This window comes from Somniosus microcephalus, chromosome 25, assembly GCF_052327205.1.
Source record: "Somniosus microcephalus isolate GS21.2 chromosome 25, FLI_Smic_1.0, whole genome shotgun sequence".
Lineage (NCBI taxonomy): Eukaryota > Metazoa > Chordata > Chondrichthyes > Squaliformes > Somniosidae > Somniosus > Somniosus microcephalus.
The window spans coordinates 1,575,021-1,602,909 of NC_141011.1; the positions used below are offsets into that span (position 1 = coordinate 1,575,021).

The 27,889-nt window shown below is 47.2% G+C and overlaps 1 protein-coding gene across 12 annotated transcripts in view; it reads left to right on the forward strand.

Moving 5' to 3' along the window:
• The window catches only part of hspg2 (heparan sulfate proteoglycan 2), a 647,132-nt gene that overhangs the window by 521,880 nt on the left and 97,363 nt on the right, over nt 1–27,889 (forward strand). For all 12 annotated transcript variants that reach the window (XM_085966756.1, XM_085966759.1, XM_085966758.1 and 9 more), the window contains 7 exons: nt 2,046–2,197; nt 5,460–5,589; nt 7,027–7,167; nt 10,615–10,749; nt 13,004–13,185; nt 15,112–15,307; nt 18,838–19,017. In XM_085966756.1, the coding sequence (XP_085822882.1) occupies nt 2,046–2,197; nt 5,460–5,589; nt 7,027–7,167; nt 10,615–10,749; nt 13,004–13,185; nt 15,112–15,307; nt 18,838–19,017 (1,116 nt within the window). The remainder of the gene's footprint in view (nt 1–2,045; nt 2,198–5,459; nt 5,590–7,026; nt 7,168–10,614; nt 10,750–13,003; nt 13,186–15,111; nt 15,308–18,837; nt 19,018–27,889) is intronic.

The window sequence follows — 27,889 nt, forward strand, 5'->3', positions numbered from 1 at the left end:
AAGAGTTGGAATAAACGGCTCTCTTTCCAAGTGGCAGGCAGTGACTAGTGGGGTACCGCAAGGATCGGTACTAGGACCCCAGTTATTTACAATATATATTAATGATCTAGACGAGGGAACTAGATGTAATATCTCCAAGTTTGCAGACGACACAAAGCTGGGTGGGCGTGTGTGCTGTGAGGAGGATGCAGAGAAACTCCAGTATGATTTGGACAGGTTGAGTGATTGGGCAGATGCATGGCAGATGCAGTATAATGTGGATAAGTGCGAGGTTATCCACTTTGATGGCAAAAACAGGAAGGCAGATTATTATCTGAACGGCAATAGATTGGGAGAAGGGGAAGTGCAACGAGACCTGGGTGCCCTTGTGCACCAGTCGCTGAAGGTAAGCATGCAGTTGCAGCTGGTGGTTAAGAAGGCAAATGGTATGTTGGCCTTCATAGCGAGAGGATTCGAGTACAGGAGCAAGGATGTCTTGCTGCAGTTGTACAGGGCCTTGGTGAGACCACACCTTGAGTATTGTGTGCAGTTTTGGTCGCCTTATCTGAGGAAGGATGTTCTTGCCATAGAGGGAGTGCAGCGAAGATTCACCAGACTGATACCTGGGATGGCAGGAATGACGTATGAAGAGAGATTGGGTCGAATGGGCTTGTATTCGCTAGAGTTTAGAAGAATGAGAGGGGATCTCATTGAAACTTATAAAATTCTAACAGGACTAGACAGACTAGATGCAGGAAGGATGTTCCCGATGGCGGGGGCAGTCCAGAACCAGGGGTCATAGTCTAAGGATAAGGGGTAAGCCATTTAGGACTGAGATGAGGAGGAATTTCTTCACCCAGAGAGTGGTGAACCTGTGGAATTCTCTACCACAGGAGGCCATTGAGGCCAATTCGTTAAATATATTCAAGAAGGAGTTAGATATATTTCTTAAGGCTAAAGGGATCAAGGGATATGGGGAGAAAGCAGGGACAGGGTACTGAATTTGGATGATCAGCCATGATCTCATTAAATGGCGGAGCAGGCTCGAGGGGCCGAATGGCCTACTCCTGCTCCTATCTTCTATGTTTCTATGTAATATGAAGATGGTGCTAAAAGATTTAGAGAAAGAAAGACAGATCTGTGTTTATATAGTGCCTTTGTTGTACCTCTCAGAGATATCTCAACTCACTCTTGGAATTGCAGTTATGTAGGCAACGTGGCAGCCACCTCGTACACAACACGATCTCACAAACAGCAATGAGATGAATGTTCAGTTAGAGCACGTTTGATGGTGCTGGGGGAGAGGGGAGGAATGCTCAGACCTTGTCGGACAACATTTGAAGAATTGATCACTTGTTCAAAGCCAAGACCAGAGAATGTAAATTTAAGTTGGTGATAACAGTTTTAAAGTAGACCTAAAGAACAAGTTTGTTGCTCAAAAGAGTGCTAATGTTTTTGGATCAAGGTGCCAAGCAGGGTCGTAGAGGCCAAAGCCCGAGAGAGATTTGTCTGAGACATTAACAGAGGAAGAGCTCTGATTGGTAACTCTTAAGTTCTTATGTTATGAACAAAACTAATCAGATGTCTTGGGTGGCATTTAACTAACTGAGTGGAAAGAAGTTAGTCTCAGTTTGTATCGCTCATGGGTGAAGCCACATTTGGACTATGAGGGTAAATTCAGCGATACTGTGCTCTGAGCCTCATTCAGCGGGTGGCACAGTTGGTCTGAGAATGTCAAGTGCCCTCTGTGACCCCGACTCCCAATGAGCGCGGCATTGGCTGGAGTGCAGCCTTGCTGAATTTACCCTCGTGTGTCCAGTTTAGGGTTTGCAAACTTCAAAAGTACATTGATATATTTGTGGGAGTTCGGCGGTTACATATTAAAAACCTATTGAAGGATTGCTGCCACTAATCAGGTTGCACCCCTCGATCTTACACCAACTGTTGTTTTTTGTGTTGATGTTGTTCAATACACAGTGTGGGACTCAGCCAGTGACAGCCTCCTGTATTGCCCAGATTTTGATCTGTCTTATTAAAGCTTCTTCTGATCTCCACCCTCCCCGCAGCACATGAAGGTGCGCCGATAGTGAGAGTCCAGCCCACCCCCATCTCAGTCACAGAGGGAGAAATGCTGGAGTTACACTGCCAGGTCACAGGTCAGCCGGAACCCATGATCACATGGTACAAGGCAGGTGGTTATCTAACAGCCGATCACCAGGTATGTAATTGTGGTGGATTAACACTGCATTTTCTGGATTATTTTGTTTGGACATAATGTAGGGAAGGGGGGGGTGGGGGCGTGTTGCCATGGAAACGGTTTTCAGGAACGCACCAAATAAAATTGTGCCACCCCCCAAAAAAGACATCAGCTTGGTCTGTCCCACCTTGAATTGTTGGACCTCTTTGGCACAGGGTGTCAGACTACGTATCCTGTTGTGATGTAACTCGGTAAATGTATCTGAAGCTCAGTATTCACAGCCAACTCCCTTTATGCGCCTTAGTTCCCAGATGACCAGGTGTCTGTTTCTGGTTCCTTGTTCTATGAACGACGCTGAGAAACTTCCAGAACAAGGGTCCACACGCAGCCAGGTTGAGAGAGGCTGTTTGAGGAATATAGCACAAACTCTTAAAGGGAAGCAGGTAGCGGCTGTCCTCCCTCCAGCCTCCACCCCCTCAGATTTGGGTGCCAGCTTGTTTCTTTCTACATAGATGCTGAACGACATTCCAGGAATGAGTGAGACCAAAGCTCGGAACTGATCTAAAGTTTCTGGGACCTTTGGGGTTTTTTTTAATTTGAATTCTTCTTCACACTCAAGACTAATTCGACAACCACTTGGACTTGTGTATTCTATAATATAATGAACCATCTCCAGGCACTTTGCTGGTGTGCCTGAGGAATTGACTGCTGCGCCAGGTAGAGAGAGATTAGGAAGAGTGACTGAAAGCTTGGTGAAAGAGACGGGCTTTGAGTAGGATTTTAGAGGTGAAGAGGTGTAGGAAGAGAGAACCAGAGTCGGACAGGCGACTGAAGGCTTTGCCACCAGTGGTGGGACGTACAGAGGGGATGAGGAGCAGAAGGCCAAAGTGGAAGGAGTGGAGTGTTCGAGGGAGGTTACAAGGCTGGGGACGGGGTGGGGTTGGGGGGTTGAGACTGTGAGAGATTTAAAGATGAGGACAAGTATTTTAAGTTGACCGTGTTGATGGATGAGAATCAGTGAGGGTCAGCGGGGGAAGGGTGGATGAGGGACAGAGTTTTGAGCAAGTTGGGAGTTTACAAAGAGCAGCAAGGAGGATGTTGGAACAGTGTGGAGGTGATGAGGGTTGCAGCGGAGGTGGAGACAGGGAATGTCACGCAACAAAAAATTTGAGTAGTTACATCAGTTGTAAAGTAGCCTGAGAAAGGATGTCTGTCTTACTATGCTAATGAGCCATTGGTACAAGCACAGAAATGAATTGGTTCCATCAGCTATCTTAATTGAGTTTGGGTTGCTTGTGCAAGGAAAATGTGGCGTCATTCCATTTAAAACTGTTTCACAATAACCTTTATCTTTCTTCTCTCTTCGGGTCAGTGATTCCAGCTCGGTTATGGATGCACGAGGCTGGTCAGCCCTCAGGTACCTCTCCCAGGTGGCTATTCTCTCTGGTGTATTTGCCCGAGTAATTGCTGTTTACCAGTGAGTGGGGACCTCACAGCAACCAGGAGGGGGAGCCCGGTGTAATCGTCTCCTGATAGCACTTGTAGCCTTGACCGGGGTTAGCTAATCAAATGCAGGCCGCAGATCAAATCTTGGGGCCCTCGTGGTTTGTTTAGCTCAGACCCAAGGCCATTCGGCTTACTTACCTACCAAACCCTTGTGGGAACAATTAAAATGTTTGTTTCTTTTCAAAAAAAATTGAAATGGATAAAAGTACTCTTGTTTAAAAATGTGTTTCTGACTCGCTGCTTAATACAGATGGGCATGGGGCTGTACCTTGTTACGATGGGACAGGGGCTGTGCCTTGTTACGATGGGCCAGGGGCTGTACCTTGTTACGATGGGCCAGAGGCTGTACCTTGTTACGATGGGCCAGGGGCTGTACCTTGTTACGATGGGCCAGGGGCTGTACCTTGTTACGATGGGTCTGGGGCTGTACCTTGTTACGATGGGCCAGGGGCTGTACCTTGTTACGATGGGCCAGAGGCTGTACCTTGTTAAGATGGGCCAGGGGCTGTACCTTGTTACGATGGGCCAGGGGCTGTACCTTGTTACGATGGACCTGGGGCTGTACCTTGTTACGATGGGCCTGGGGCTGTACCTTGTTACGATGGGCCAGGGCTGTACCTTGTTACGATGGGCCAGGGGCTGTACCTTGTTACGATGGGCCAGGGGCTGTACCTTGTTACGATGGGCCAGGGGCTGTGCCTTGTTACGATGGGCCAGGGGCTGTGCCTTGTTACGATGGGCCAGGGGCTGTACGACGTTAAGTTTTCTATAAACACAGATAAGACCACTTTAAACTGAGCATCACTGGTGAGCCTATTTGAATCCTCTACCTGCACATATTATATCAGGGCTTACTGGGAGCGGTAACCAAGCTGATTTCTCCTCCCAGTTAAGTAGCCAACATGAGAAAACTTTGTACGTTCCTTCACGGGGCACGTTGTGCAGTCCAGTCACTGACGATGCAGTCTGGAGCCTCTGGGAGTCATGCACTGGCCCAGCCAGTGTCCAAAGGAACTGACCTCACGTTGGGGGGGGTTGGCGGCCAGGATGTCGGGCACCAGCAGCCAGTAAAGGGCTGCTGTTCCAGTGCCGACACCATTCTTTGGTTCAATACTTTAGGGCACGGGCACCCCATTCATATGTTGCCCTCGGGAGGCAGAAGAATCGAGAGTTTGAAACGATGGGTGGCCATTTTGGAATGAAAATTCTACCCAAGAAGAAATTTGAATTTTTTTTATTTAACGCACCTTGCTTGTGGCACCCGTTCCTAATCTAGAGCAAGGCAATTCAGTCCGTTATGGGAAGAACGCCTAATTAGCATAGAAACTGGGGCTTTGTTAGTCTGTGCGCAGTCTCCAGCACCTTGTGTATAGGCACCGTCGTGTACATCAAGGGTGTAGTTAGGCCTCAGGCCTGGGTGCCTGGTAATGCAGGCCGCTTGACTTAGTGTTATCCCCCACGAGTGGCTGGTTTGTGCTATAAATCATCATCTTCTCGGCTGTGCCTAGTGGCACATGAGGCAACCCGTTTCTTTCACTGCCTTTGCAAACAGCAGGTCGTGCTCTGGGTTGTTTCCATAAGGGGGCCCCTTTTTACCTGGACCCCCCCCCCAGGTGGACCGGCGACATATGATGGGCAATCGCCACCCTCCTGTCAGGTGCCAACACCTCGCTGGATGTCAGCCCAGTACTCGGTGACTCTCGCCTCCACTTGACGGGGCTGTGTTATATGTGGCAGTGCTAAAAACAGCCTTGTGATTCTCCTGTTGATGCTCTAGGTGCAGGGCCCTGTGCTGCGCATCCTTCGCGTGACTCCGGCCGACGTCGGGGATTATATCTGCCGCGCTGAAAACATGTTCGGAATGCAGCAGCTTCAGTTCTCAGTCTCCGTCACCTCCACATCATTCAGTACGTAACCTGGTCATTCTCGTTTATTATTATTTGATTATTCACCTTTTAATGTTACTGTTTGCTTCACTGTCTTGCCCCAGTTTCATGCTACATGGGAGCCAAGGATTTTGTGCAGTGAAAAGGTATTTCCAATATGAATGAAAGAAAAGAGAACTTTCCCTTCACCTCAGGATGTCCCAAAGCGCTTCACAGCCAATGAAGTACCTGTGAAGTGTCGTCACTGTTGTAATGTCAGGAATGGCCGATAACTTATATGAACATTTTTGGAACAAAGTCCAGTAACCTCATAAAATGGGAAGTTTTATAACATGACAGAATTATAGGAGAATCGGGTTAAAACAATGATTGATCTTAGCCTGGAAATCATGGAGCAAGTAAGTGAGGCTTTGGTTAATATTTGGAGATCCTTGAAGACTGGAGAATCTTTAATCGAATGTTCAAGAAAGGACTGAAACTAAAGCCAGAAAATTGTAGACCAGTTAGTCTGTAGTGGGGAAAATGCTTCAGAGCATTTTACTGGATGCAATTAATGCTCAGCTGGAGTGCACAGACCATAGTCGGCCATGGCTCAGTGATTCGTGCCCTCGCCTCTGAGTCAGAATGTCGTGGGTTCAAGTCCCACTCCAGAGACTGTGGCACATAATCTAGGCTGACACTCCAGTGCAGTGCTGAGGGAGTGCCGCACTGTCGGAGGTGCCATCTTTTGGGTGAGACGTTAAACCGAGGCCACATCTACCTTCCCAAGTGGAGGTAAAAGATCCCTAGTTGGCACTATTCGAAGAAGAGCAGGGGCGTTTTCCCTGGTGTCCTGGCCAATATTGTGGTGTTCAAAATCATGAAGGGGTTTGATCGAGTAAATGAGGAGAAACTGTTTCCTGTGACAGAAGGACACCAGAGGGCACAGATTTACGGTGAATGGCAAAAGAACCAGAGGGAGATGAGGAAACATTTTTTTACACAGCGAGTTGTTGTGACCTGAGATGCGCTGTCTGAAAGGGATTCAAAAGGGAATTGGATAAATAACTGAAGGGAAAAAATTTACAGGGCTATGGGGAAAGAGCGGGAGAGTGGGACTAATTGGAGAGCTGGTTCAAAGAGCCGGCACAGGCACAATGGGCCGAATGGCCTCCTTCTGTGCCGTATCATTCTATGATATTGATCCCGAACCAGCATCACTACAACAGAACAGATAATCTGATCATTTATCTCATTGCTGTTTGTGGGATCTTGCTGGGTGCTGCTTTTCCCTACATTTCAAAAGCACTTCATTGACTTTAAAGCGCTTTGGGATGTCGTGAGGATGTGAAAGGCGCAGGAGAAACGGAAATTCTTACTTGTACTGCATGTTGTCAAAATATAAACTTATTCCTTCACAGAATCACAGAATCCCTTGTTACTTCATAATTAATTTTAGCCTTTTGTATTGTGCTGCAGGGGAGCAGTTACCAGTGATCAACACTGGGCCACGGGATGTCACTGTAATCCAGGGCGGTGATGCGACCTTCAGCTGTCAAGTTGCTGAGGGAGCCTGGCCATTGAGCATCAAGTGGAATACACCTAATGAACCCCAACAAGGTACACGGCAATGGCATTTACAGCTGAGTTTAGTTATAAGCAGTAAATGAGGATGGGCGATAGGGCGAGGTTCTCGAGAGCACAACTCAAGGCAAAACGTTGGATATACAAGGAGCAGAGTTGGTGCTTGTTAATAGTTTGTACCTTTTTAGGGCAGCCCTGGAACGTGTTTACATGGGGGCTCCATGAATGGCCATTTGATTGCAATAGGGTAAAACTTACATACTTAAACCGCCCATGTTTAAATCAGGCAAATAGCACAAGCCGTTACCGTTACTGTTTATTACAGAGTCTCCGCTCACAGCGTGTTAAGTGGTTGGGTGCCATTCACCGTAAATCACAGCTTTTTTGAGGCAAACACAGGTGTCCAGCACCAGCTCACACCTCGTGCAACGACTTGTGACACTTCTGGGTTGTGGAGCCACGCGGGGAGTTCAGCTGAAGAGATTACGGCGAGGTTGAGTGATCTCTGCGGACAGCGTCAATCTGGAAGTGCGAGGGAGGAGTTTGTGGTTCTTTGCTGGGTCCCGTCAGTGTGAGAATCGTGCAGGACATTACACAATAACCACTGGTGCGCATTGTACCAGAGACCAGTAGGAGCAGGTCGGAGTTCTAGAGCATTGAGTCCCAGCAGCGCCTCCCATGTACCTGATGAGTACGGGATAGTTCAGGGGTTGTCATCGACAGGGGAATTTAATGGGCTTTAATCGGAACACTTTGAAGTATAAACCGATCAATGCGTATAATGGGGAAATCGCATTGGGAACGACGTGCCTGCTAGAAGCTTGGGGACTGGACTTTCCCTTGTGCCCTCCATTGCCTCTTTAGCCACACAGTGCACTCTGCAAGGACAACTGGTTTGTAAACTGTCCCCAAGCCCCTCTCAGTGCTAATAGGTGTACAAGAGCAGCCCATCGCAATTGGCCCCAGAATTCCCTCGCTCTACTACACTTCCCTATGAAGGTAGAACTACTGAGTGATGAAGTTCTCACTCTAACGCTTAAGGTGCCCATTTGCGGGAATGTTGTACGGGGGTGTTGTGTTCGTGCTTGAACTTTGCCCGTCTGAAGTTTCATCCGAGTGTGTGGAAACAGGCATCAGTGTGCGTCACATGGCAACATCACCCAACCACATTGAGTCAGTGTTCTCGACACGTTCTGTCTGTTGAATTTAATGCCAGAATGAGCACACTGGATACAGCAAAGGCTCTGGGCCCCGACAACATCCCAGCTATCGTGCTGAAGACTTGTGCTCCAGAGCTAGCCGCGCCTCTAGCCAAGCTGTTCCAGTACAGCTACAACACTGGCATCTATCCGACAATGTGGAAAACTGCCCAGGTATATCCTGTCCACAAAAAGCAGGACAAATCCAATCCGGCCAATTACCGCCCCATCAGTCTACTCTTAATCATCAGCCAAGTGATGGAAGGTGTCATTGACAGTGCTATCAAGCGGCACTTACTCACCAATAACCTGCTCGCTGATGCTCAGTATGGGTTCCGCCAGGACTGCTCAGCTCCAGACCTCATTACAGCCTTGGCCCAAACATGGACAAAAGAGCTGAATTCCAGAGGTGCGTGTGACTGCCCTTGACATCAAGGCAGCATTTGACTGAGTGTGGCATCAAGGAGCCCTAGTAAAACTGAAGTCAGTGGGAATCGGGGAAAACTCTCCACTGGCTGGAGTCATACCTAGCACAAAGGAAGATGGTTGTGGTTGTTGGAGGTCAATCATCACAGCCCCAGGACATCACTGCAGGAGTTCCTCAGGGCAGTGTCCTAGGCCCAACCATCTTCAGCTGCTTCATCAATGACCTTCCCTCCATCATAAAGTCAGAAATGGGGATGTTCGCTGATGACTGCACAGTGTTCAGCGCCATTCACAACTCCTCAGGTAATGAAGCAGAACATGCCCGCATGCAGCAAGACCTAGACAACATTCAGGCTTGGGCTGATAAGTGGCAGGTAACATTCGCGCCACACAAGTGCCAGGCAATGACTATCTCCAACAAGAGAGAGTCTAACCACTTCCCCATGACATTCAATGGCATTACCATCGCTGAATCACCCACCATCAACATCCTGGGGGTCACCGTTGACCAGAAACTTAACTGGACCAGCCACACAAATACTGTGGCAACAAGAGCAGGTCAGAGGCCAGGCATTCTGCGGCGAGTGACTCACCTCCTGACTCCCCAAAGCCTTTCCACCATCTACAAGGCTCAAGTCAGGAGTGTGATGGAATACACTTGCCTGGATGAGTGCAGCTCCAACAACACTCAAGAAGGTCGACACCATCCAGGACAAAGCAGCTCGCTTGATTGGCACCCCATCCACCACCTTAAACATTCACTCCCTCCACCACCGGCGTACCGTGGCTGCAGTGTGTACCATCTACAAGATGTACTGCAGCAACTCGTCAAGGCTTCTTCAACAGCACCTCCCAAACCCACGACCTCTTCCACCTAGAAGGTCAAGGGCAGCAGGCGCGTGGGAACATCACCACCTCCAAGTTCCCCTCCAAGTCACACACCATCCTGACTTGGAAATATATCGCCGATCCTTCATCATCACTGGGTCAAAATCCTGGAACTCCCGACCCAACAGCACTGGGAGTACCTTCACCACACGGACTGCAGCAGTTCAAGAAGGCGGCTCACCACCACCTTCTCGAGGGCAATTAGGGATGGGCAATAAATGCTGGCCTTGCCAGCAACACCCACATCCCAGGAACGAATAAAAAACAATGAATCTGAAAGTTATTGCCCACTTTGATCTCGACCTGGGCAAACTTGATAGCCAAGTTTGAAATGTAGTAATGGGGGAAAGGGAATGGGCATGAATTTTGATCCTTGCTATGTCAACAAGATGCTTACAGTCTATATTTGGCAGGTCCACTGAATTTAGGAGTGATGTTGGGTTTAAATGGAAGAAACCGCGCATGCGCGAAAATTTGAATGGGCCACGCCCAAAATAAAACTGAGAGGGAAGACTGCTCTGGGGCCCAAGGTACTAAAGGTAACACAAGGTCAAGTGTTGGACCTCTGTTTGCTAAGGCCTAGCGAAGGACACACCTTAGAGTTCACTCATGCAATTAGCTTCTCGACATTTTGTTTTAAAGGCTAGGTGCCGCTATCTTTATTGTAGATTTTATATTGTCTCAATTTATCAAAAACCTTGTTATTCCTGGGCATATTCTAGCTTCAAACAACACACCTTTCTTTAATAGTATTGACACCAGATTCACAGCAGTAGATGTGGACCCATAAGATCCTTAATAAACTGTTAGTAATAGAATCAATGTACCCTTGTTATTTTCCGTCACTGTTGTATGTATCAGTCTTTACATCAAGGGCACTTGTGCAGAAAACACAAAACACACGTTTGAATGAATGTAACAGCTACGTGAAGAAGTTTCAGCAGGTTTATCTGCTCCTCTTGTGTTGCAGACAATGTGAAGGTCAGCAGTGATGGCTCTACGATTACCATCACTCGAGCTCACCAACGTGACCAAGGCCACTACAAATGTGTGGCTCGCAATCGGTTTGGATCTGCATTCAGCCTCATGACCCTGGTCGTACAAGGTACAGAGTTGTAAAGCAGCAACCTGTAGTAAGGCTCACCTTTGTAAGCACCATTTACCCAGCTGTCTCTACATTCTGTCAGCATTGAATGTTGCCCCGTTCTCAGTGTTCCTCGCTCCTGGTGAGATGATGCATGTGTTTGTGGATTTTCTCCAAAGGTTACTGGCCCGGGTACACTGTTCACGTTATGACCACTTCCTCTTTCCCCTTCTTTTGTGTCTTCTAGAAGATTGTTTGGCATCTCCTCTCCCCACATGACCAAAGTATCCTAGCTCTGTCCTCACCTCTCTATGAATTCTCTTTCCACACTCAACTCTTCCAACATAAATAAGTCATTCTTACTTCAGTTCAAAATGCTCCTGGTGGCTGTCTTAAATCCTTATTTCAAAAGCAAAGGTTTATTTCAGCAAAGTCAAAACCAAACCAATATGTTTCTTGGCCTTGATTCAGTGGTACTGCCCGTATTGTAGTCTTAAGTGTCAGCCATGGCTCAGTGGGCAGCACTCTCGCCTCTGAGTCAGAAGGTTGTGGCTCCATAGTCCCACTCCAGAGACTTGAGCACATAATCCAGGCTGACACTCCAGTGCAGTGCTGAGGGAGTGCTGCACTGTCTGAGGTGCCATCTTTTGGATAAGACGTTAAACCGAGGCCCCATCTGCCCTATCAGGTGGCTGTAAGAGATCCCATGGCACTATACGAGGAAGAGCAGTGGAGTTATCCCGGGATCCTGGCCAACATTTATCCCTCACCCACTACCCCTAAAACAGTTAAATTGGTCATTTATCTCATTGCTGTTTGTGGGAGCTTCCTGTGTGAAAATTGGTGGCCGTGTTTCCTACACGACAGGGACTGCGCTTCAGAAAGCCATTTATTAGCTCTGAAGCACGTTGGGACGAGCTGAGCGTGTGGAAGGCGCGATATAAAAGTTTCATTTCTTCATTGCCAGTTCAGCTCTCTGACTTCCTGCTGCGAGCTCAGCATTAGTGGCCATCGACTCCGAGTGCGACAATTATTTTAAGAAAGACAGACTTGAATTGAAAAAGTGTTCTTCACGGCCACCGGACGTCCCAAGACGCTTCACAGCCTAGATTCTGTGCTCGAGTCTCTGGAGTGGGACTTGAACCCACAACCTTCTGACTCAGAGCGAGAGAGCTACCCACAGGGCCACGGCTGACACACATTTTGACCATAAGGAAGGTGATGGGCAATCGTCCAATTGTGCCTTAGGCCTCAATTTTAATCCTTTGGCGGTTTGGGGTGGGGGCTCACAAGCGGACAGGAAACCCGGGAGAATCCTGGGGGTCGGGGGCTGATTGGGGGGCCCGAGGGCTGATTGGGGGGGTTGGGGGCTGATCTAGTTGGGGCCGGGGGCTGATCGGGGGGCCTGGGGGGCTGATCAGGGGGCCGGGGGCTGATTGGGGGGGTCGGGGCTGATCGAGTTGGGACCGGAGGATGATCGGGGGGGCCGGGGGCTGATCGAGTCGGGACCGGAGAATGATTGGGGGGTCCTGGGGCTGATCGGGGGGGCCAGGGGCTGATCGAGTTGGGACCGGAGGATGATCGGGGGGTCCTAGAGGCTGATCGAGTCGGGGCCGGGGGCTGATCGGAGGGCCGAATAATGATCAGGGTGGGGAGGCAGAGAACATCGAGGGCAAGCCTGATGATCATCAGTGGGGTGGCAGGAGGTCGGGAAGGTGATCGGAGGCCTGGTGGGGTGTGGGTTAGGCGGTGTCGCTGGGTCCAGCAGGTTTGTTTAAAGGCACTTACCTCCTGGATCCAGCAGTCCCCGCCTTCCATTAGCTGTCGGGTTACCCGGGGCCTGCGAAACCCGACCAGCCACAGTTAAATTTTAAATGATGGTTAAATCTGAGGCACGCCAGCCTCATTATAATATTTAAATGTGTAACCCGCCTCCTGGGAACGGATTGGCTGCCCACCCCATCCCGCCTGAGTTAAAACTGGAAGTGGGTGGGTCAGGATTCAGTTTTTGAACTCTTTAACCTCCCACCCGACCCTAACCCACCTGCCTTTTGGGGTTAAAATTCCCCCCTTGAAGTCATAGGCAGTTGGGTATCTAACTTGCTATCTCAGTAAGTACTCAATGGACGCTGTATCTGGGTTCCCCTGCAGTGTGAGTGGGGATCTGGCACAGCCCTCCTGGATTGTCGAAAGTAATCCAGAACACCAGTGCCTGTCCTTTCAGCTATTTGTGTTTCCGAAATGGAAGTTTTTTTTTCCCCTTCTTTGCTACTAGGACCCCCCACTGTGTCCGTCTCCCCCAGAGGTCCGGTCAGACTGGGTGTGGGCAATTCCATTACTCTGGAGTGTATCGGTATGGGCGAGCCTCGCCCTACAATCAGCTGGCACCGGGTTAGTGGCAGGCAAAGGAACAACTTGGGCAAGCAGCTGCCAAGTGAAGGCGATCCCATCCTGACGGTGAGTAAATATTGACCCATCGCACTCATTGTCTCCTCTGCCAACGTTATCTCAGAAATTTAAACCAGAGGGCAGATTGGCCATGGGACATTTTAGTTGTGATAAAGTCAAAAGCATGCAATGGCTCCCTTAGATTATAACCCAATTGGAGTCATTTATTATTTTATTTTATTCATTCTCAGCATGTGGGCATCGCTGGCAAGGCCGGCATCTATTGCCCATCCCTCGGTGCCCTAAGAAGGTGGTGGTGGGTTACCTCCCTGAACCACAGCAGTCTGAGGTGAAGGTGCAGTGCTGGTGGTAGGAAGTGCCAAGAAACTTAACCCAGCGATTATATTATCACTGTGCTTGTTGTGGTTTTGCACCATTTTCTCATTCAATGACAGTTTCTGGAAGTGGATCACATCCCCCTCAATCTGAAATTGTTGTGTTCTTTCAGTGAAGGGCTATGCCCAGGGTGAACAATGATCTTGCTTAGGGTGCTGTCACTAGATTAAACGCAGACTTGTGCTTACTTAGGATACACATGAAATACATGATCCAGAATTCAGCTGTTTCCAGGCGAAAACACCTGGTAACATTTATTTATAAATTAAGGAGAACGATGAAACCAACAAGCTTGGGCTAATACTAGGCAGGTGTTTATGTACTTTCATCACACACAGCAAATGCCCTCACAAGTACTTCCCCGGATAGCGCAGAGCCCCGAGTGCTGGCACAATATATGTAAACAAATTGGAGATCTTGTGCTGCTTTCAGTTATAAATTAACACCTCAAGCTGCACCCTCAGGGAGGGAGTTGCACATGGAATTTGTAAACTGTTTGCCTATAGCACCCTCTTGTCTGATCACCCTTCAGTTAAGAAGACAAACATAGCAGAAGATCCCAGCTTTTAGCCAGTTCATTTCTTTGAATTATGAAGATTTCTTTGAAAGAGGAAATCAGATGAACTTTAACAATATTAACATAGAATTTACAGCCATTCGGCCCAACTGGTCTGTGCCGGTGTTTATGCTCCACCCACCCTAACTTTATCTCACCCTCTGTGTATCCTTCTATTCCTTTCTCCCTCGTGTACTTATCGAGCTTCTCCTTAAAGGCATTGATGGCACCTGATGGTTCAGTACAGATCCGGGCTGCTTTTCAAAGCAACGGTCAGCCATGTTTGATAAAATCACACTCGAGTCTGGCGTTACACAGTTACACGATGTTTACAAATGCAGTTTCCAGCAGATGCAGGGCCCGGCAAAAACAATGATCACATGCAGATCTCAGCAACTGCTGTCACTTGAAAATCCCTATTGAATCTAATATTGATTATATATTTTTAAAATCTTCAATCTGCACGCACTTTCTGTCTTCAAAACCTTATTTCCTGTTATCATTATGTTTCTGTGTTGACTTTTTCCACTATAACTGCCCGTGTCTACATTCAGAATGGAACCTGCCGATGCAGACTTACTTTGCTGTAATTGCACCATCCCATCAGTGGTGGCGCTGTCGTGCCTCAGTTTTCTGTCTCCCAGCTCCATCGCCCGACATTACATAGAAACCCCTACACTCCAACCAGCTCAAATTGCCAAAAATCTTGCTATTTGACTATAAATAATATAAAATCCAAGTATTATATTAGAATGTGAAACTTTAAAATGGGGACTGACCCTGGCCATCCACTGGACCAGCTCACCCTGGTCCAATGAAGCCCCGCCCTTTTACCGCTGCTTCACCTGAAGTTCCCACTAGGAGCATCGCCACAGGGGATCCACAAGTGAACGTTGATTTCGCGTTTTTTTATTTTGAATGATTTGTGACAGTGCTCCAAACAGGAAACAAAAGGAGTTTGGCAAACACGTTAATACTGAGATTGTGCTTCTTTAATGTGTACCAATATAACCTTGGATCAGTTGTTGAATTTTCTCTTTCAGATTTCTTCGGCTCGTCTGCAGGATGCTGGGATCTACTCCTGTATGTCGACTAATCAGTTTGGCACTGCAGAGGCTCAGGTGGAGGTGATAGTCGACCGTTCATCCGCCACGCCTCAGGTTCCTCGGGTTACTGCGGAAGAACCAACATTAACCGTTACAACAGGGCAGATTGCTACACTGCGCTGCTCAGCTGCTGGTATGTCAGTGAAGTCATGATGCTCTAATGTTCTTCATATGGCTTTTCGAATATAATCAAAGAAGACTTATACCTGCTTTCCTCTCTCGGTTACTGTTGGCAATGTCCCCTGCTAAGAATGAGTTTGGGATGTCCAAAGATGTGCGGGTTAGGTTGATTGGCCATGATAAAAATTGACCCTTAGTGTTAGGGGGGATTAAATACGTGGGGTTACGGGGTTATGGGGATAGGGCTTGGGTGGGATGGTTGTCGGTGTAGGGACCGGGTGCTAGGGTTTGGATGATCAGCCATGATCTCGTTGAATGGCGGAGCAGGCTCAAAGGGCCGAATGGCCTACTCCTGCTCCTAGTTTCTATGTTTCTATGTCACTAAGTTCACTCTTCATACAGTGACCTTAAAAAGGATGGCCTTTATTAAGGAAGTACCATAGACAGCTCAATGAAAATGTTTAAAATTCTTTGCAAAAATAAGATGCTATAGCAAAGTAGGAGGTGTAAGGAAGCCCGTATTAGTGTCGGTAAAATAATGGGACTAAAAGACGACAAGTCCCCTGGACCAGATGGCCTGCATCCCAGGGTCTTAAAGGAAGTGACTGCAGAGATAGTGGATGCATTGGTTGCAATATACCAAAATTCCCTGGACTCTGGAGAGGTCCCAGCGGATTGGAAAACCACTAATGTAACACCCCTATTTAAGAAAGGAGGGAGACAGAAAGCAGGAAACTATAGACCAGTTAGCCTAACATCTGTCATTGGGGAAATGCTGGAGTCCTTCATTAAGGAAGCAGTAGCAGGGCATTTAGAAAAACATACTGCAGTCAAACAGAGTCAGCATGGTTTTAGGAAAGGGAAATCATGTTTAACAACTTTGCCGGCGTTCTTTGAGGATGGAACAAGCAGGGTGGACAAGGGTGAGCCAGTGGAAGTGCTGTATTTGGATTTCCAGAAGGCATTCGATAAGGTGCCACATAAAAGGTTACTGCATAAGATAAGAGCTCACGGAGTTGGGGGTAATATATTAGCATGGATAGAGAATTGGCTAACTAACAGAAAGCAGAGAGTCGGGATAAATGGGTCATTTTCTGGTTGGCAAACGGTAACTAGTGGGGTACCACAGGGATCAGTGCTGGGGCCCCAACTATTTACAATCTACATTAATGACTTCAATGAAGGGACCGAGTGTAATGTAGCCAAGTTTGCGGATGATACAAAGATGGGTGGGAAAGCAAGTTGTGCAGAAGACTCAGAGAATCTGCAAAGGGATATAGACAGGCTAGGTAAGTGGGCAAACATTTGGCAGATGGAGTATAATGTGGAAAAGTGCGAGGTTATCCATTTTGGCAGGAAAAATAAAAAAGCAAACTGTTATTTAAATGGAGAGAGATTACAAAATGCTACAGTTCAGAGGGACCTGGGGGTCCTTGTGCATGAAACACAAAAAGTTAGCATGCAGGTACAGCAAGTAATCAAAAAGGCAAATGGAATGTTGGCCTTTATTTCAAGGGGGTTGGAGTATAAAAGCAGGGAAGTCCTGCTACAACTGTACAGGGTATTGGTGAGACCACACCTGGAGTACTGCGTCCTTATTTAAGGAGGGATATACTTGCATTGGAAGCAGTTCAGAGACGATTCACTAGGTTAATTCCAGAGATGAGGGGTTTGACTTATGAGGAAAGGTTGAGCAGGCTGGGCCTATACTCATTGGAATTTAGAAGAATGAGAGGTGATCTTATTGAAACATATAAAATACTGAGGGGGCTCGACAGGGTAGATGCAGAGAGGATGTTTCCTCTCATGGGGAAATCTAGAACTCGGGGGCACAGTTTTAGAATAAAGGGTCACCCTTTTAGAACTGAGATGAGGAGGAATTTCTTCTCTCAGAGGGTCGTAAATTTGTGGAATTCTCTGCCCCAGCGAGCCGTGGAGGCTGGGTCATTAAATACATTTAAAGTGGAGATAGACAGATTTTTGCAAGATAAGGGAGTGAAGGGTTATGGGGAGCGGGCAGGGAAGTGGCTTTGAGCCCAAGATCAGCCATGATCTTATTGAATGGCGGAGCAGGCTCGAGGGGCCAAGTGGCCTATTCCTGCTCCTATTTCTTATGTTCTTAACCTCACTGGGTGTACACGCAGAGTTTCACTATATTGTTACTGTGGTTATTACTACATAAAGTTAGGAACCTTTAGGAAAAAGGAAAAGGACATTGGTGCCAAGATGTTCATCATTGCTTCATGGATGAGTCCTACTCACCTGCCTTATCACACATCTTTCAGTCATCTTCAGAAATGCATCTACTGTCTCTTGACCCCATTAGACTTCCCCGATGCGTTGTTCCATTACTCTATTATCCTTTGGGTGAAGGTGTTCTGCCTAGTTTCTCCTCGCACTCCCAATTTCCTAATTTTATTGTGTCACTGGTATTTGAACACTGCCTGGATCAGTTTGGAAAATTCGTAATCCTGAAATCTTCAATTGGATCGCCTCAGAATCCTCTCATATACTGAAAACAAACCAAACTTCCTTAACTTTTGCTCACAACTCAAATTCCTGACAGCTCAGAATCATCTTCAGTGCTTGGCTTTTTGCCCACTCAAAGGCAGTAATATCCGTTCTGTGAGCTGCTGTCTTTTTTATTGCAACTAAGAACTGGTCTGATGGTTTCATTGATTTAACATTTTTCATTGATTTATAAATCAGTCCAGTGAGTAGTTACAGTAACAATAGTCGTAGAAGACAATGGTTTGCATGGGCAGCAGGACAGAGTCCCGATCTGATGAGGTCCTATTGTTGCTGTATGAGACATTGGTCAGGTCTTTATCAACAGTATGGTTTGCAGTTGACAGAAAGGACATTATTGCTCTCAAAGGGCACATGGAGGGATAGTAACCCTCAGCTGTGCCCTCAAACCTGCCTGCACCCACTTGCAGAAATGAGATATGGGAATGGTGCTGTAGAGTGGCACAGAGGGCAACCCTCTTCACAAGCATCTCATGCAGCACTACCTCCGATTGTAGTGGCCATTCAGCAGGAGGTCGCTGCTGGACTTGTCACTTGTCAGCAGACCTCATTGTGCGTGTAGAGTTCCCTATGCTTTAATGTTCTCCTGCCACTTAATGGGTTGAAATGACTTGAGAGACTCCCCAGAATTCTTGTCCCCTTATTCTGACCCACTCTATAAAATTGACTTGCATGTCATTTTCATCTCCCACCATTAATGTCCTCCTCCAATCCATCTGAGTCTTTATCTGGTGTTTTTGAATAATTAAGCAAATGAGCTTACATTATCAAATTGGGTGCTATTAGCACTTAACATTTCAGGTGGGATTTGCACCAGTTTATAACCACTTAAAGCTGATTTTGATCTGTAGAAGGTAATTGGGTCCGTAGAACTTTTAAAAATTGGTAATTAAACGGCCTGCCCCCTCCCCCTCCCCCCACGTGGGAACAAAAGAGAATCAAATCTAAAATGTAATGGGTTTCAGTGTGACCTCTTAGTCGAATTAAACCTTGATTCTTCTCTTTGGTCTCTAGGTTACCCCACTCCAATTATTCAGTGGTCTAAACTGCGAGCCCCACTGCCATGGCAGCACAAGATTGTTGATGGAGCTTTGGTCATTCCAAACGTGGGCCTGCAGGATTCGGGCCAGTATATCTGCAACGCCTCCAATTCTGCTGGATTCACTGAGATCTTCATAATGCTGGATGTAGAAAGTAAGAGCAGACCCACTGGCACTTTTTTTTAACACTCTTTGGATATCAAAAGTTCTAGTCTACGAATTGCTACTTTTTTAGTGGATGTGTAACACTTTAATATTTTCTGAATATACTCTGAGGTATTTTGAGACTTTGGACTTGAATGATTCTGCCAGCTGGGTGATCAAGGACTGGAAAAGACTTGCATTTCTGTAGCGCCTTTCAGCACCTCGGGTCATCCCAAAGCACTTTACAGCCAATGAAGTACTGTACTTTTGAAGTGTAGTCACTGTTGTAATGTAGGAAACACGGCAGACAATTTACACAAATCTGTTTTTAGTGATGTTGGTTGAGGGATAAATATTGGTCAGGACATTTGGAGAACTCTTCAAAATAGTGCCGGGGATCGTTTACATCCACCTGAGAGGGTAGACGGGGCCTCGGTTTAACGTCTCATCTGAAAATCCGACAGTGCAGCACTCCCTCAGTACTACCCCTCCGACAGTGCGGCGCTCCCTCAGTACTGCCCCCCACTGACAGTGCAGCACTCCCTCAGTACTGCCCCACTGACAGTGCAGCATTCCCTCAGTACTGCACTGGATTGTCAGCCTGGTCTTTGTGCTCAAGCCTCTGGAGTGGGCCTTGAACACACAAACTTCTGACTTTGAGGCGCGAGTGCTACCCACTCAGCCCTGGTTAACAGGAAGATTGAGGATTCCCCAACTTGTTGGTCCCTGCGCATAACATGGACCATGAGGCATTCCGAACCTGATGTCTCACCATTGTTGTGCAAATGCTTCATTGTTTGTTGAAAAGGCAATGGAAATGGAGATGCTGTTTTCAATTTCTCCCCTATTGTTCGCAGCTCCCGCCCGGTGTTAAGTCCACTCATATAACCTGTCAGGAAGGAGATTGGATGGTACCAGTGCTGGATTGCTCATAGCTGCCATTATGCTGCCAACCATTTCTGTAGGCCCAGCCACACTTATCTGACAATGGTGGGTGGAGTATTTGTAAATCGACCCCACTATTGGAAAGATATAAAGGTGCAGCGTGGTTTCACTGTGATGTTACCAGAGGTGAGGGGTTGCAGTTATGCAGATATTCTCGAGAAGGTAGGAATTTCTTCACTAGCCCTGAGAAGGTTACGGAATGACTTGATGGAGGCCTTCAAGATCATTGGATGGACGGTGATAGATTGTTTCCAGTGGTCAGCGAGTCCGCTAGGAGAGGGCACAAGTGTAACACAAACAGAAGAGGATTTAAAATGGAGATTCGAGAAACATTCTTTACACAGAGGGTGATTAGAATGTGTCATTCTCTGCTTGAAACAGAGTCCATTCATTATTTTAGAAGGAAGTTGGACAGTTGTTTGAAAAGGAGGAATATTAAAGGGGGTGGGATGAGGGGGCTCATGTGGAGAAAATGACTGGTGCAGGCTGGATGGGCTGAGTGGCCTATAACATTCTGGGGTTCTGTGACCGAGGTGAACTGCCTCGGCAGGCTCCAGGTCAGGGCTGTGACATCTGCTGAAAACAGGCCAGCCTCCAGCCCACAGATTAGGGATGACACTCCCAATGGCAGTCGAGGTCTCCATGACCCTCACGTTTTACGCCTCCTTCCAGAGTAAGGACATCTATGTTTCAATCAGTTTGCCGAGCAAGCGATTGGTGCGTTGCTCAATAGGGCCAGCACTTTAATCCCCTTTCCCACTGAATAAGAACCTCACCTGCCCAATTTGACTACACTGTTGAATTTCTCAAAATACATGGGCTCATTGATGGCGTCCATGTATTCATCAGGGCAGGAGGTTCCTGCACCCTCTCTGGCTGTAAAGTCTGTGGGTTGTGCAGTTAATAAATACACAGACTTCAGAAATAACAACAAACAGGTCTTTACTATTCGAAGGTCCGGGCGAATCTGCCCCAGCAATCCTGCCACAACACTTATATACTGGTGTGGTCACTATCGGTATTACAGTATACAGAAGCCAAACAAATAGTGCCACACCTAAAGTAGTTCCCTTAAAGGTGAACGGTTACATTCAATAGTTCCCTTAAAGGTAGACGGGTACATACACTACAATCCTCCCTTTTTAGCTTATTACTTACAGGGTCTCCGTTAAACATACATATCTTCAACTTCCTATAAAACAAATTACAGATATAATCTCGGTGGAGTCAATGTCATATAAACAATTTACAAATATAATCTCGGTGGAAACAGTTCATAGATTCAGTCTCTGATCTTGACTCGTTCCGAACAACATTTCTTTGGTGTAGCCGGTTCACCTGGCTAGCGTGACTCCTCCATAGCCTTTTTCTTGACGTAACAGCTTGAACTTTCGTCCTGTTGAACCAGCAGTGCGGACTTTTACAACCAACTGGCTGTCTTGACATTTTCCAGTTTTTCAACTAATTTAGCTCCTTTCGTAGTGTCCCGCCTGAGATGGTAGAAGTGCTAATATTTTAGACAGTTATTATCTTCTGCTTCTTCTTTTTCTTTTCTGCCTTTTTGAAACTCTCGGAGCTCCTTTCTCGGCTGCCAGCTGTAGCGCCACCAACTCTCTATGTTCCTTAGACCTTAAGTGCTTCCTCCGGATTTCAGCACTTTGGGAGTTTTCATCACAAGCTGGGCAGACCACATCCTCGTAATATTCAGTGTCACTCAACAGGTCATGGTAATATTCGGGTTCGTCCTGAGTTAGGCCAGCGAGAGAGCCTTCTTCTTCCTCCTCACCCGTCTGGACGTTAGCTGACGGTGGTTCCTTCCCTAGACATCTTTCTTGAAAAGACTTCTTCATGCATTCATATTCATCCCGCTCTTCCTGGGTTGTCTGCCATTCCTTCACTACTGACCTCATTTGTGAGTTCAATACCTTCCCTTCCACCGGGGCTTGCGTTTCGATCAGGCTATTTAATCCTTCTACTGAAGCAGCTGTTTCAACATTCTTCTGTTCACATTGACGTGATTCAACGAACTCTTCATAGAGTAAACTGTAACACAAAATCTGTATTTCCGTAACTTTTGGGAGCTCCGAATTCCTTCCCTTTGCAGATTGAAGCTCGTGTTCCCATTGTGGAGTCTTGTCTCTCAGCATGTGAAGGAGTTGGCTGACCGTTAACTCTTCCACGGGGACTCTGTGGATCAGAGTCTTCACCATTTCATCCACCTTTCCCTCCAATGCTTTCACCTTCCTTTCCTCTTGTACTTTGGTTTCAAGCGCTCGAAGAAGTTGCGCCTTGATGCTCCCAAGCTCATGTTCAGAGCCCATTCTTACAGTCTCTGTGTTTCTTACAGTTTCCTTCCCTTCCACTGAAAGGATTCCCAGTTGACTCTGCTCTTCAAGTCGTTGAACCTCGGTCATTGCCGCCTCATATTTGTCTTGGGTTTCCTTCAATATTTTTATGAGTTCTTGGACATCTTGTCTTTCATGTTCTGCCATGTCTTTCACCTCTAAATTCTCATCTATGGATGGAACTTCTACCGATGAGTCTGTCTTGGCCTTGAGCTCATCAAGAATTTCCTGCAGCCTTTGGACTTCTTGCTCATGTTCAACCTTTAGTTGTTCATATGCTTCTACTGAAACTAGCTTTTCGGAGGTTGCCGAGTTAATCCCCTCCAGAATTGTAGCCTGGGCCTGTTCATACTGTTCTTTCAACTTCTCACACTCTGCTTGTAAGGAGTCGTAGAGAAGAACTGGAATAAAATCCCGGCTTCCTGAAGATTCCTCTTCATTTGCTTCTTTCGCAATTTCCTGTTTGAGTTCAGCCAAGGCTGCTATGCTATCTGCCTCTTGAAGTCTCACTGCCATCAAATCTTCTTTATTCTTGCAGTCTATCTCAGTCATTTTCCGTTTATTTTCATTTAACTGAGTGATAAGCTCCTCTTGCAACATGGCCACATTATTCACATCAGGTAAAGAAGCGTTTCTCTTTTCCATGTCCAAGATTTTTTTCTGTATCTCTTTAAGTGCACACTGCGATTCAGCTTCTCTTAACCTTGCCTGCACTAACTCCGTCTCCAATTGCAGAACAAAATCCTCAGTGTAGCGTGGTTTGTCTTTATGCTGTATCTCTTGATCATGCAAATATTCTAACTCCTGAACATCATAAGGGAGGTGTGATCGGTAATTGGTCACGATGGCTCTATGGTCGCTCTCTGCTTGAGCCAGCAGGTTCTGTTGTCTTTCCAGACTCTCCCATTCGGTGTCATAGAACTTTTTCATTGTTTTCATCTCTTGTACGAGACGGTAACTTAATTGTTCGAATTGTTGTCGTACTTTGAAATAACGTTGAGTTCGAGCTCGGTGTTCCTCCGTAATGCATATGTCTGTGACGTGAACAGACTCAGAATTCTCTGTCTTTATGCACGCCATCGTTTTTCCAACCTTAGTCAGTGAGTTCATGTTAACCTTGTTTTTCATACGTGGGCTGGACTTATCGTCTTCCGGCTCAGAGTCTGAGCTGCTTGTCTGCACCGAGTCCTCACTCGTCATTGCTTGTAGGTAGTGCCATTCCATGTCTATTTTCTTGATCCACTCCCGTCCTAGAAGTGGTGGTCCTCCCTCATGTAGTACATACAAGTTCATTCTTGGGTGTTCTTTACCCCTATCTCTCACCTTGACTCTTATTTTTCCCATGGGGTATACTTTATGCCCCGTGTATGTCTGCAATACGAACTTGGTATCTCTTAAGGGTATGTGTGAGAATAGCCGGTGGTAATCCCCTCGATTTATGACTGATACAGCTGATCCAGTGTCCAACTCCATTTTCACTTGGACTCCAGCTATTTTTAGCATGACCCAGATAGTTTGTAGGTCAGCTTCCTTACTCACATGGTGGATACTCAGACTACCCAGCTCCTGGCCGTTTGGATCTGAGTCTGGATTCTGTTCGTCTGAACTCTTCTCAGCCCCCTTGTATACCTTGTTGTACTTTTCTTGTGATGGCTTCCTTCGGTTGTTGGCCTTCTTCCCTGACCAGCATACCTTAGCGATGTGACCCAGTTTGCCACATTTCCTACATTCTTGGTTCTTAAACCAGCATTGATTCTGGTCGTGTGTTGTCTTCCCACAACGATAGCATTTTGTTGTACTCGAGGTAATTTGGTCCACCCCGAGCGCCGTTGCATTTCCGCCGTTCCTTTCGCTGCGGCTTCGTGTGATGCGGCTATAAGGACAGCCCTGTCAAGTGTAAGGTCGTTCTCTTCGAGTAGGCGCTTTTGCGTCCCTTCCTTGGACAATCCGCCTACGAACTTGTCTCGCAGTGCCTCTGTCAGATTCCCTCCGAACTGGCAGTATTTCGCTAGCCTACGCAGTTCGACCAAGTATTCTGCGTTGTTTTCGCCTTCCCGTTGCGTTCTTGCATAGAATTTGAATCGTTCAGCCAACATCAACGGTGTGGGGTTCAAGTGGTCCTTCAGAATAACCACAATCTCTTCGAAAGACTGATCCGCCAGTTTAGCTGGTGCTAGTAAATCCTTCAAGAGCCCATATGTCTTTGCGCCCATCGAGTTTAACAATGTTATCGCCTTGTCGTCTTCCTCTATTTTGTTGGCTTCGCAATAGATCTCTATGCATTCCACGTACGTGGCCCAGTCTTCTATTTCAGAATTAAAGTCGTTAATATTCCCTCGCTTAGGCATCTTTCTTCCCTTGGGAGCAGCACCAGTATTTCTTTAAGTATTCTTATTTATTTGTTTGTTTCTAAGATGGCGGTTTTCCCACGAAATCGGCGGTTTCCCGCTCTTTCCTTCTCTCCCCGCCCACTTCAATGGCGGTATGTCAATCAAGATGGCGGTTTCCCGCTCTTCCTTTCTCGCCCCGCCCACTTCAATGGCGGTTTCCCGCTTCTGGCGTCTTCTCCGCCTAATGGCGGCTTCCCGCGTTTCTTCCCGGTGGAAGGGGTACGCTTCCCCCACAGCGGACAGGTTCAGCCGCTGGCTGGCTACTGCACAGCTCCCCTTACTCAGCTATGTCTTTTCCTCCCGCCCGCACGGCTCTACCGGCGCTGGGTACCCCGTTGGTGGAGAACAGTTCAGCCGCTGGACTGGCTCTCGCGCAGTCTCTCACCCCGTTTTCGGCTGTGTCTCTCACCCACTCCCGCACGTTCGGTTTTGCCGGCTCTGAGTACCCCGTTGGTGGAGAACAGCTCAGCCGCCGGACTGGCTCCTCGCAGTCTCTCTCTCCACACCCGGCTCCCACCCGCACGGTTCCCGTTCGCCTCCCCAGCCCTCTCGCAGACGGGTGTTTCCCTCCCCGGCTGCGGCTGGGTTTCTCTTCCCGCGCCTACTCGCAGGCTCAGCGCTTCATGGCTGCGGTCGCTGCCCGGAGTTTTCCCGCCGATCGCGGTCCGGCTGTCACCCGACGCCGTTGGACCCGACTTCTGGCCGGCACAGCTCCCCCTCGACCGAGGTCGAGTGCTCTGCCCTTATCCTCCGGATACTTCTACACCTTCCCCTACTCACAGTCTCTTCGGCCGCCTTGTTTCTTGCTGGTCGGCTCACTCCGCACCGTGGCAGAAGGGTAGTCAGTGCCTGTTGCTAATGGAAGCTTTTGTTGCTAAAGTCTTCCACCTTTCTCCTGCTGCAGCCTCGTGTTTTCTTCCAGCAGCACGACGAGGGCGGTTGCCTCTCTTCGACGCTCTTCTTGCTTTGGTAATCTTGCCGCAGGGTACGATCGGACTCGTCGCCACTGTAAAGTCTGTGGGTTGTGCAGTTAATAAATACACAGACTTCAGAAATAACAACAAACAGGTCTTTACTATTCGAAGGTCCGGGCGAATCTGCCCCAGCAATCCTGCCACAACACTTATATACTGGTGTGGTCACTATCGGTATTACAGTATACAGAAGCCAAACAAATAGTGCCACACCTAAAGTAGTTCCCTTAAAGGTGAACGGTTACATTCAATAGTTCCCTTAAAGGTAGACGAGTACATACACTACATGCACCCTCTCTGGCAACACCACTTGCTTCTCACCTGTATACTGTTACTCACCTTGGGCTCCCTCCTAACACTCAATAACTCCTCCAGGACATGTTGTGCTGGAATTGTTCAGGGCCCTTGGTAATATGTTAGAATGCTGATTCCAAGAAACACCTTCATAGAGCTCAGTCACTGACTGAGCAGGGGAAGAAGACATATCTAGAACCGGGTGATACCAGCCCCGAGTCTGGGGGAGCTCTGCAGCATCACATTCTTTCTACTCCCTGATGCTCTTCTCGGCAAGATGGCTTCCTCAAGAGGATTCAAGGGCATAACATTTCTGTACCCTCCTTCATTTGGCATTTGTTCCCTTGTATTATGTGCAGTTTTAACTACAAGCAAAGAAGTGGTTTTGAGATGTTGTCAGTTTAAAGAGCACACACTGTGCTAAATATCTGCCCATCCTGAAGCCCATTCTTTGTGTTAGTAATTGAACATGTACCATGAGGCTCGGGTGTGTTGGAAGGGTTAGCTGTATGGAGCCCCATTGAAGTATCAGCGTAACAATGATCGCGGATGTAAGTTGTGACCTGTATGCCTGCCATGCTGCTATATGGCGGAGCATTGAAAGGGCCGTAAGGCTGCAAGAAAACTTTGGAGCGGTGAATAGAACAAGAGTATCAAATTGTGAGTATACACTTGGTGGGGTTCAGGCCCCACTCCATGACATGATCTAAGATGCCATTTCAATGAGGTTCTGAGGGAGTGCTGCACTGTTGTCGGTGCCATTGTTTGGATGAGACATTAAGCCAAGGCCCCATTTGCCTATTCCAGTCATTCAGGTAGATGTAAAACATCCACGACACAATCCGTAGCAGAGCAGAGAGCCTTTCGGGTGCCTGAGCCCCCATTCTTCCCTCAACCAACATCATCAGAAAAACAGACATCTCATTCGCTGTTTGTGGGACTTTGCTGAGTGCAAGTTGCTTCCATATTAACAATGACTGCTCCTCAGAAGGCCATTCATTGCTTTGTGTTGTCCTCGTCTCAGTGTTAACCTTTTGACTCAGCAGCGAGAATGTTATGACCTCACTCCAGAGCTTTGAGCGCATAATCCAGGCTAACACTTCAATGCAGTGCTGAGGGAGGGGCTGTCTTTCAGATGAGATGTTAAACCGAGGCCCCATCTGCCCTCTAGGATGGACATGAAGGATTCCACGGAACTATTTGAAGAAGAGCAGGGAGTTCTCCCCATTGTCTTAGCCAACATTTATCCCTCAATCAACACCTAAAATTAATTATCTGATCATTTTTGTTTGTGGAACCTTGCTGTGTACAAATTAGCTGCCACGTTTCCTACATTACAATACCTACACTTCAAAAGTATTTCACCGATTGAAGCGCTTTGGGACAATCTGGGGTCATGAAAGTTGCTATATAAATGCAATTTCTTTCATTCACTCAGGCCCACAGAATTGGAGCAGTTTACCTAATGGGAGTATTGGACATTGCAAACCTTTCCCACTTGTCACTGGTTTGTTCTCAATAAGGACATCACAGACATCCATAGTGCTATAGCTGAACACAAGAAAGTATTGTGATGGTGCTGAGTAACAACAGTCCTGTCTTAAACTCCTGGTAATAAGTATGAAAAGAAAGAATTGCATTTATATAACACTTTATATCAAATCATCAGAAATACCTCAAAGCGATTCACAGAGAAAAAATTATCTTTGAGGGGCATTGACTGTTGTTCTATAGACAAGTAAGGCAAACAATATACGCTCAGCAAAACCCACAAACAGCAATGAGATAAATAACCAATCAGTTTCTTGGTGTTGGTTGGGAGAAGAAGGATGGCCAGATTACCAGAACTTCCTGCTTTTCTTCAGACAGTGAGGTGGGAACTTTAACATCGACCTGAATCACTGGAACAAACAGACGGGGCCTCAATTTATCGT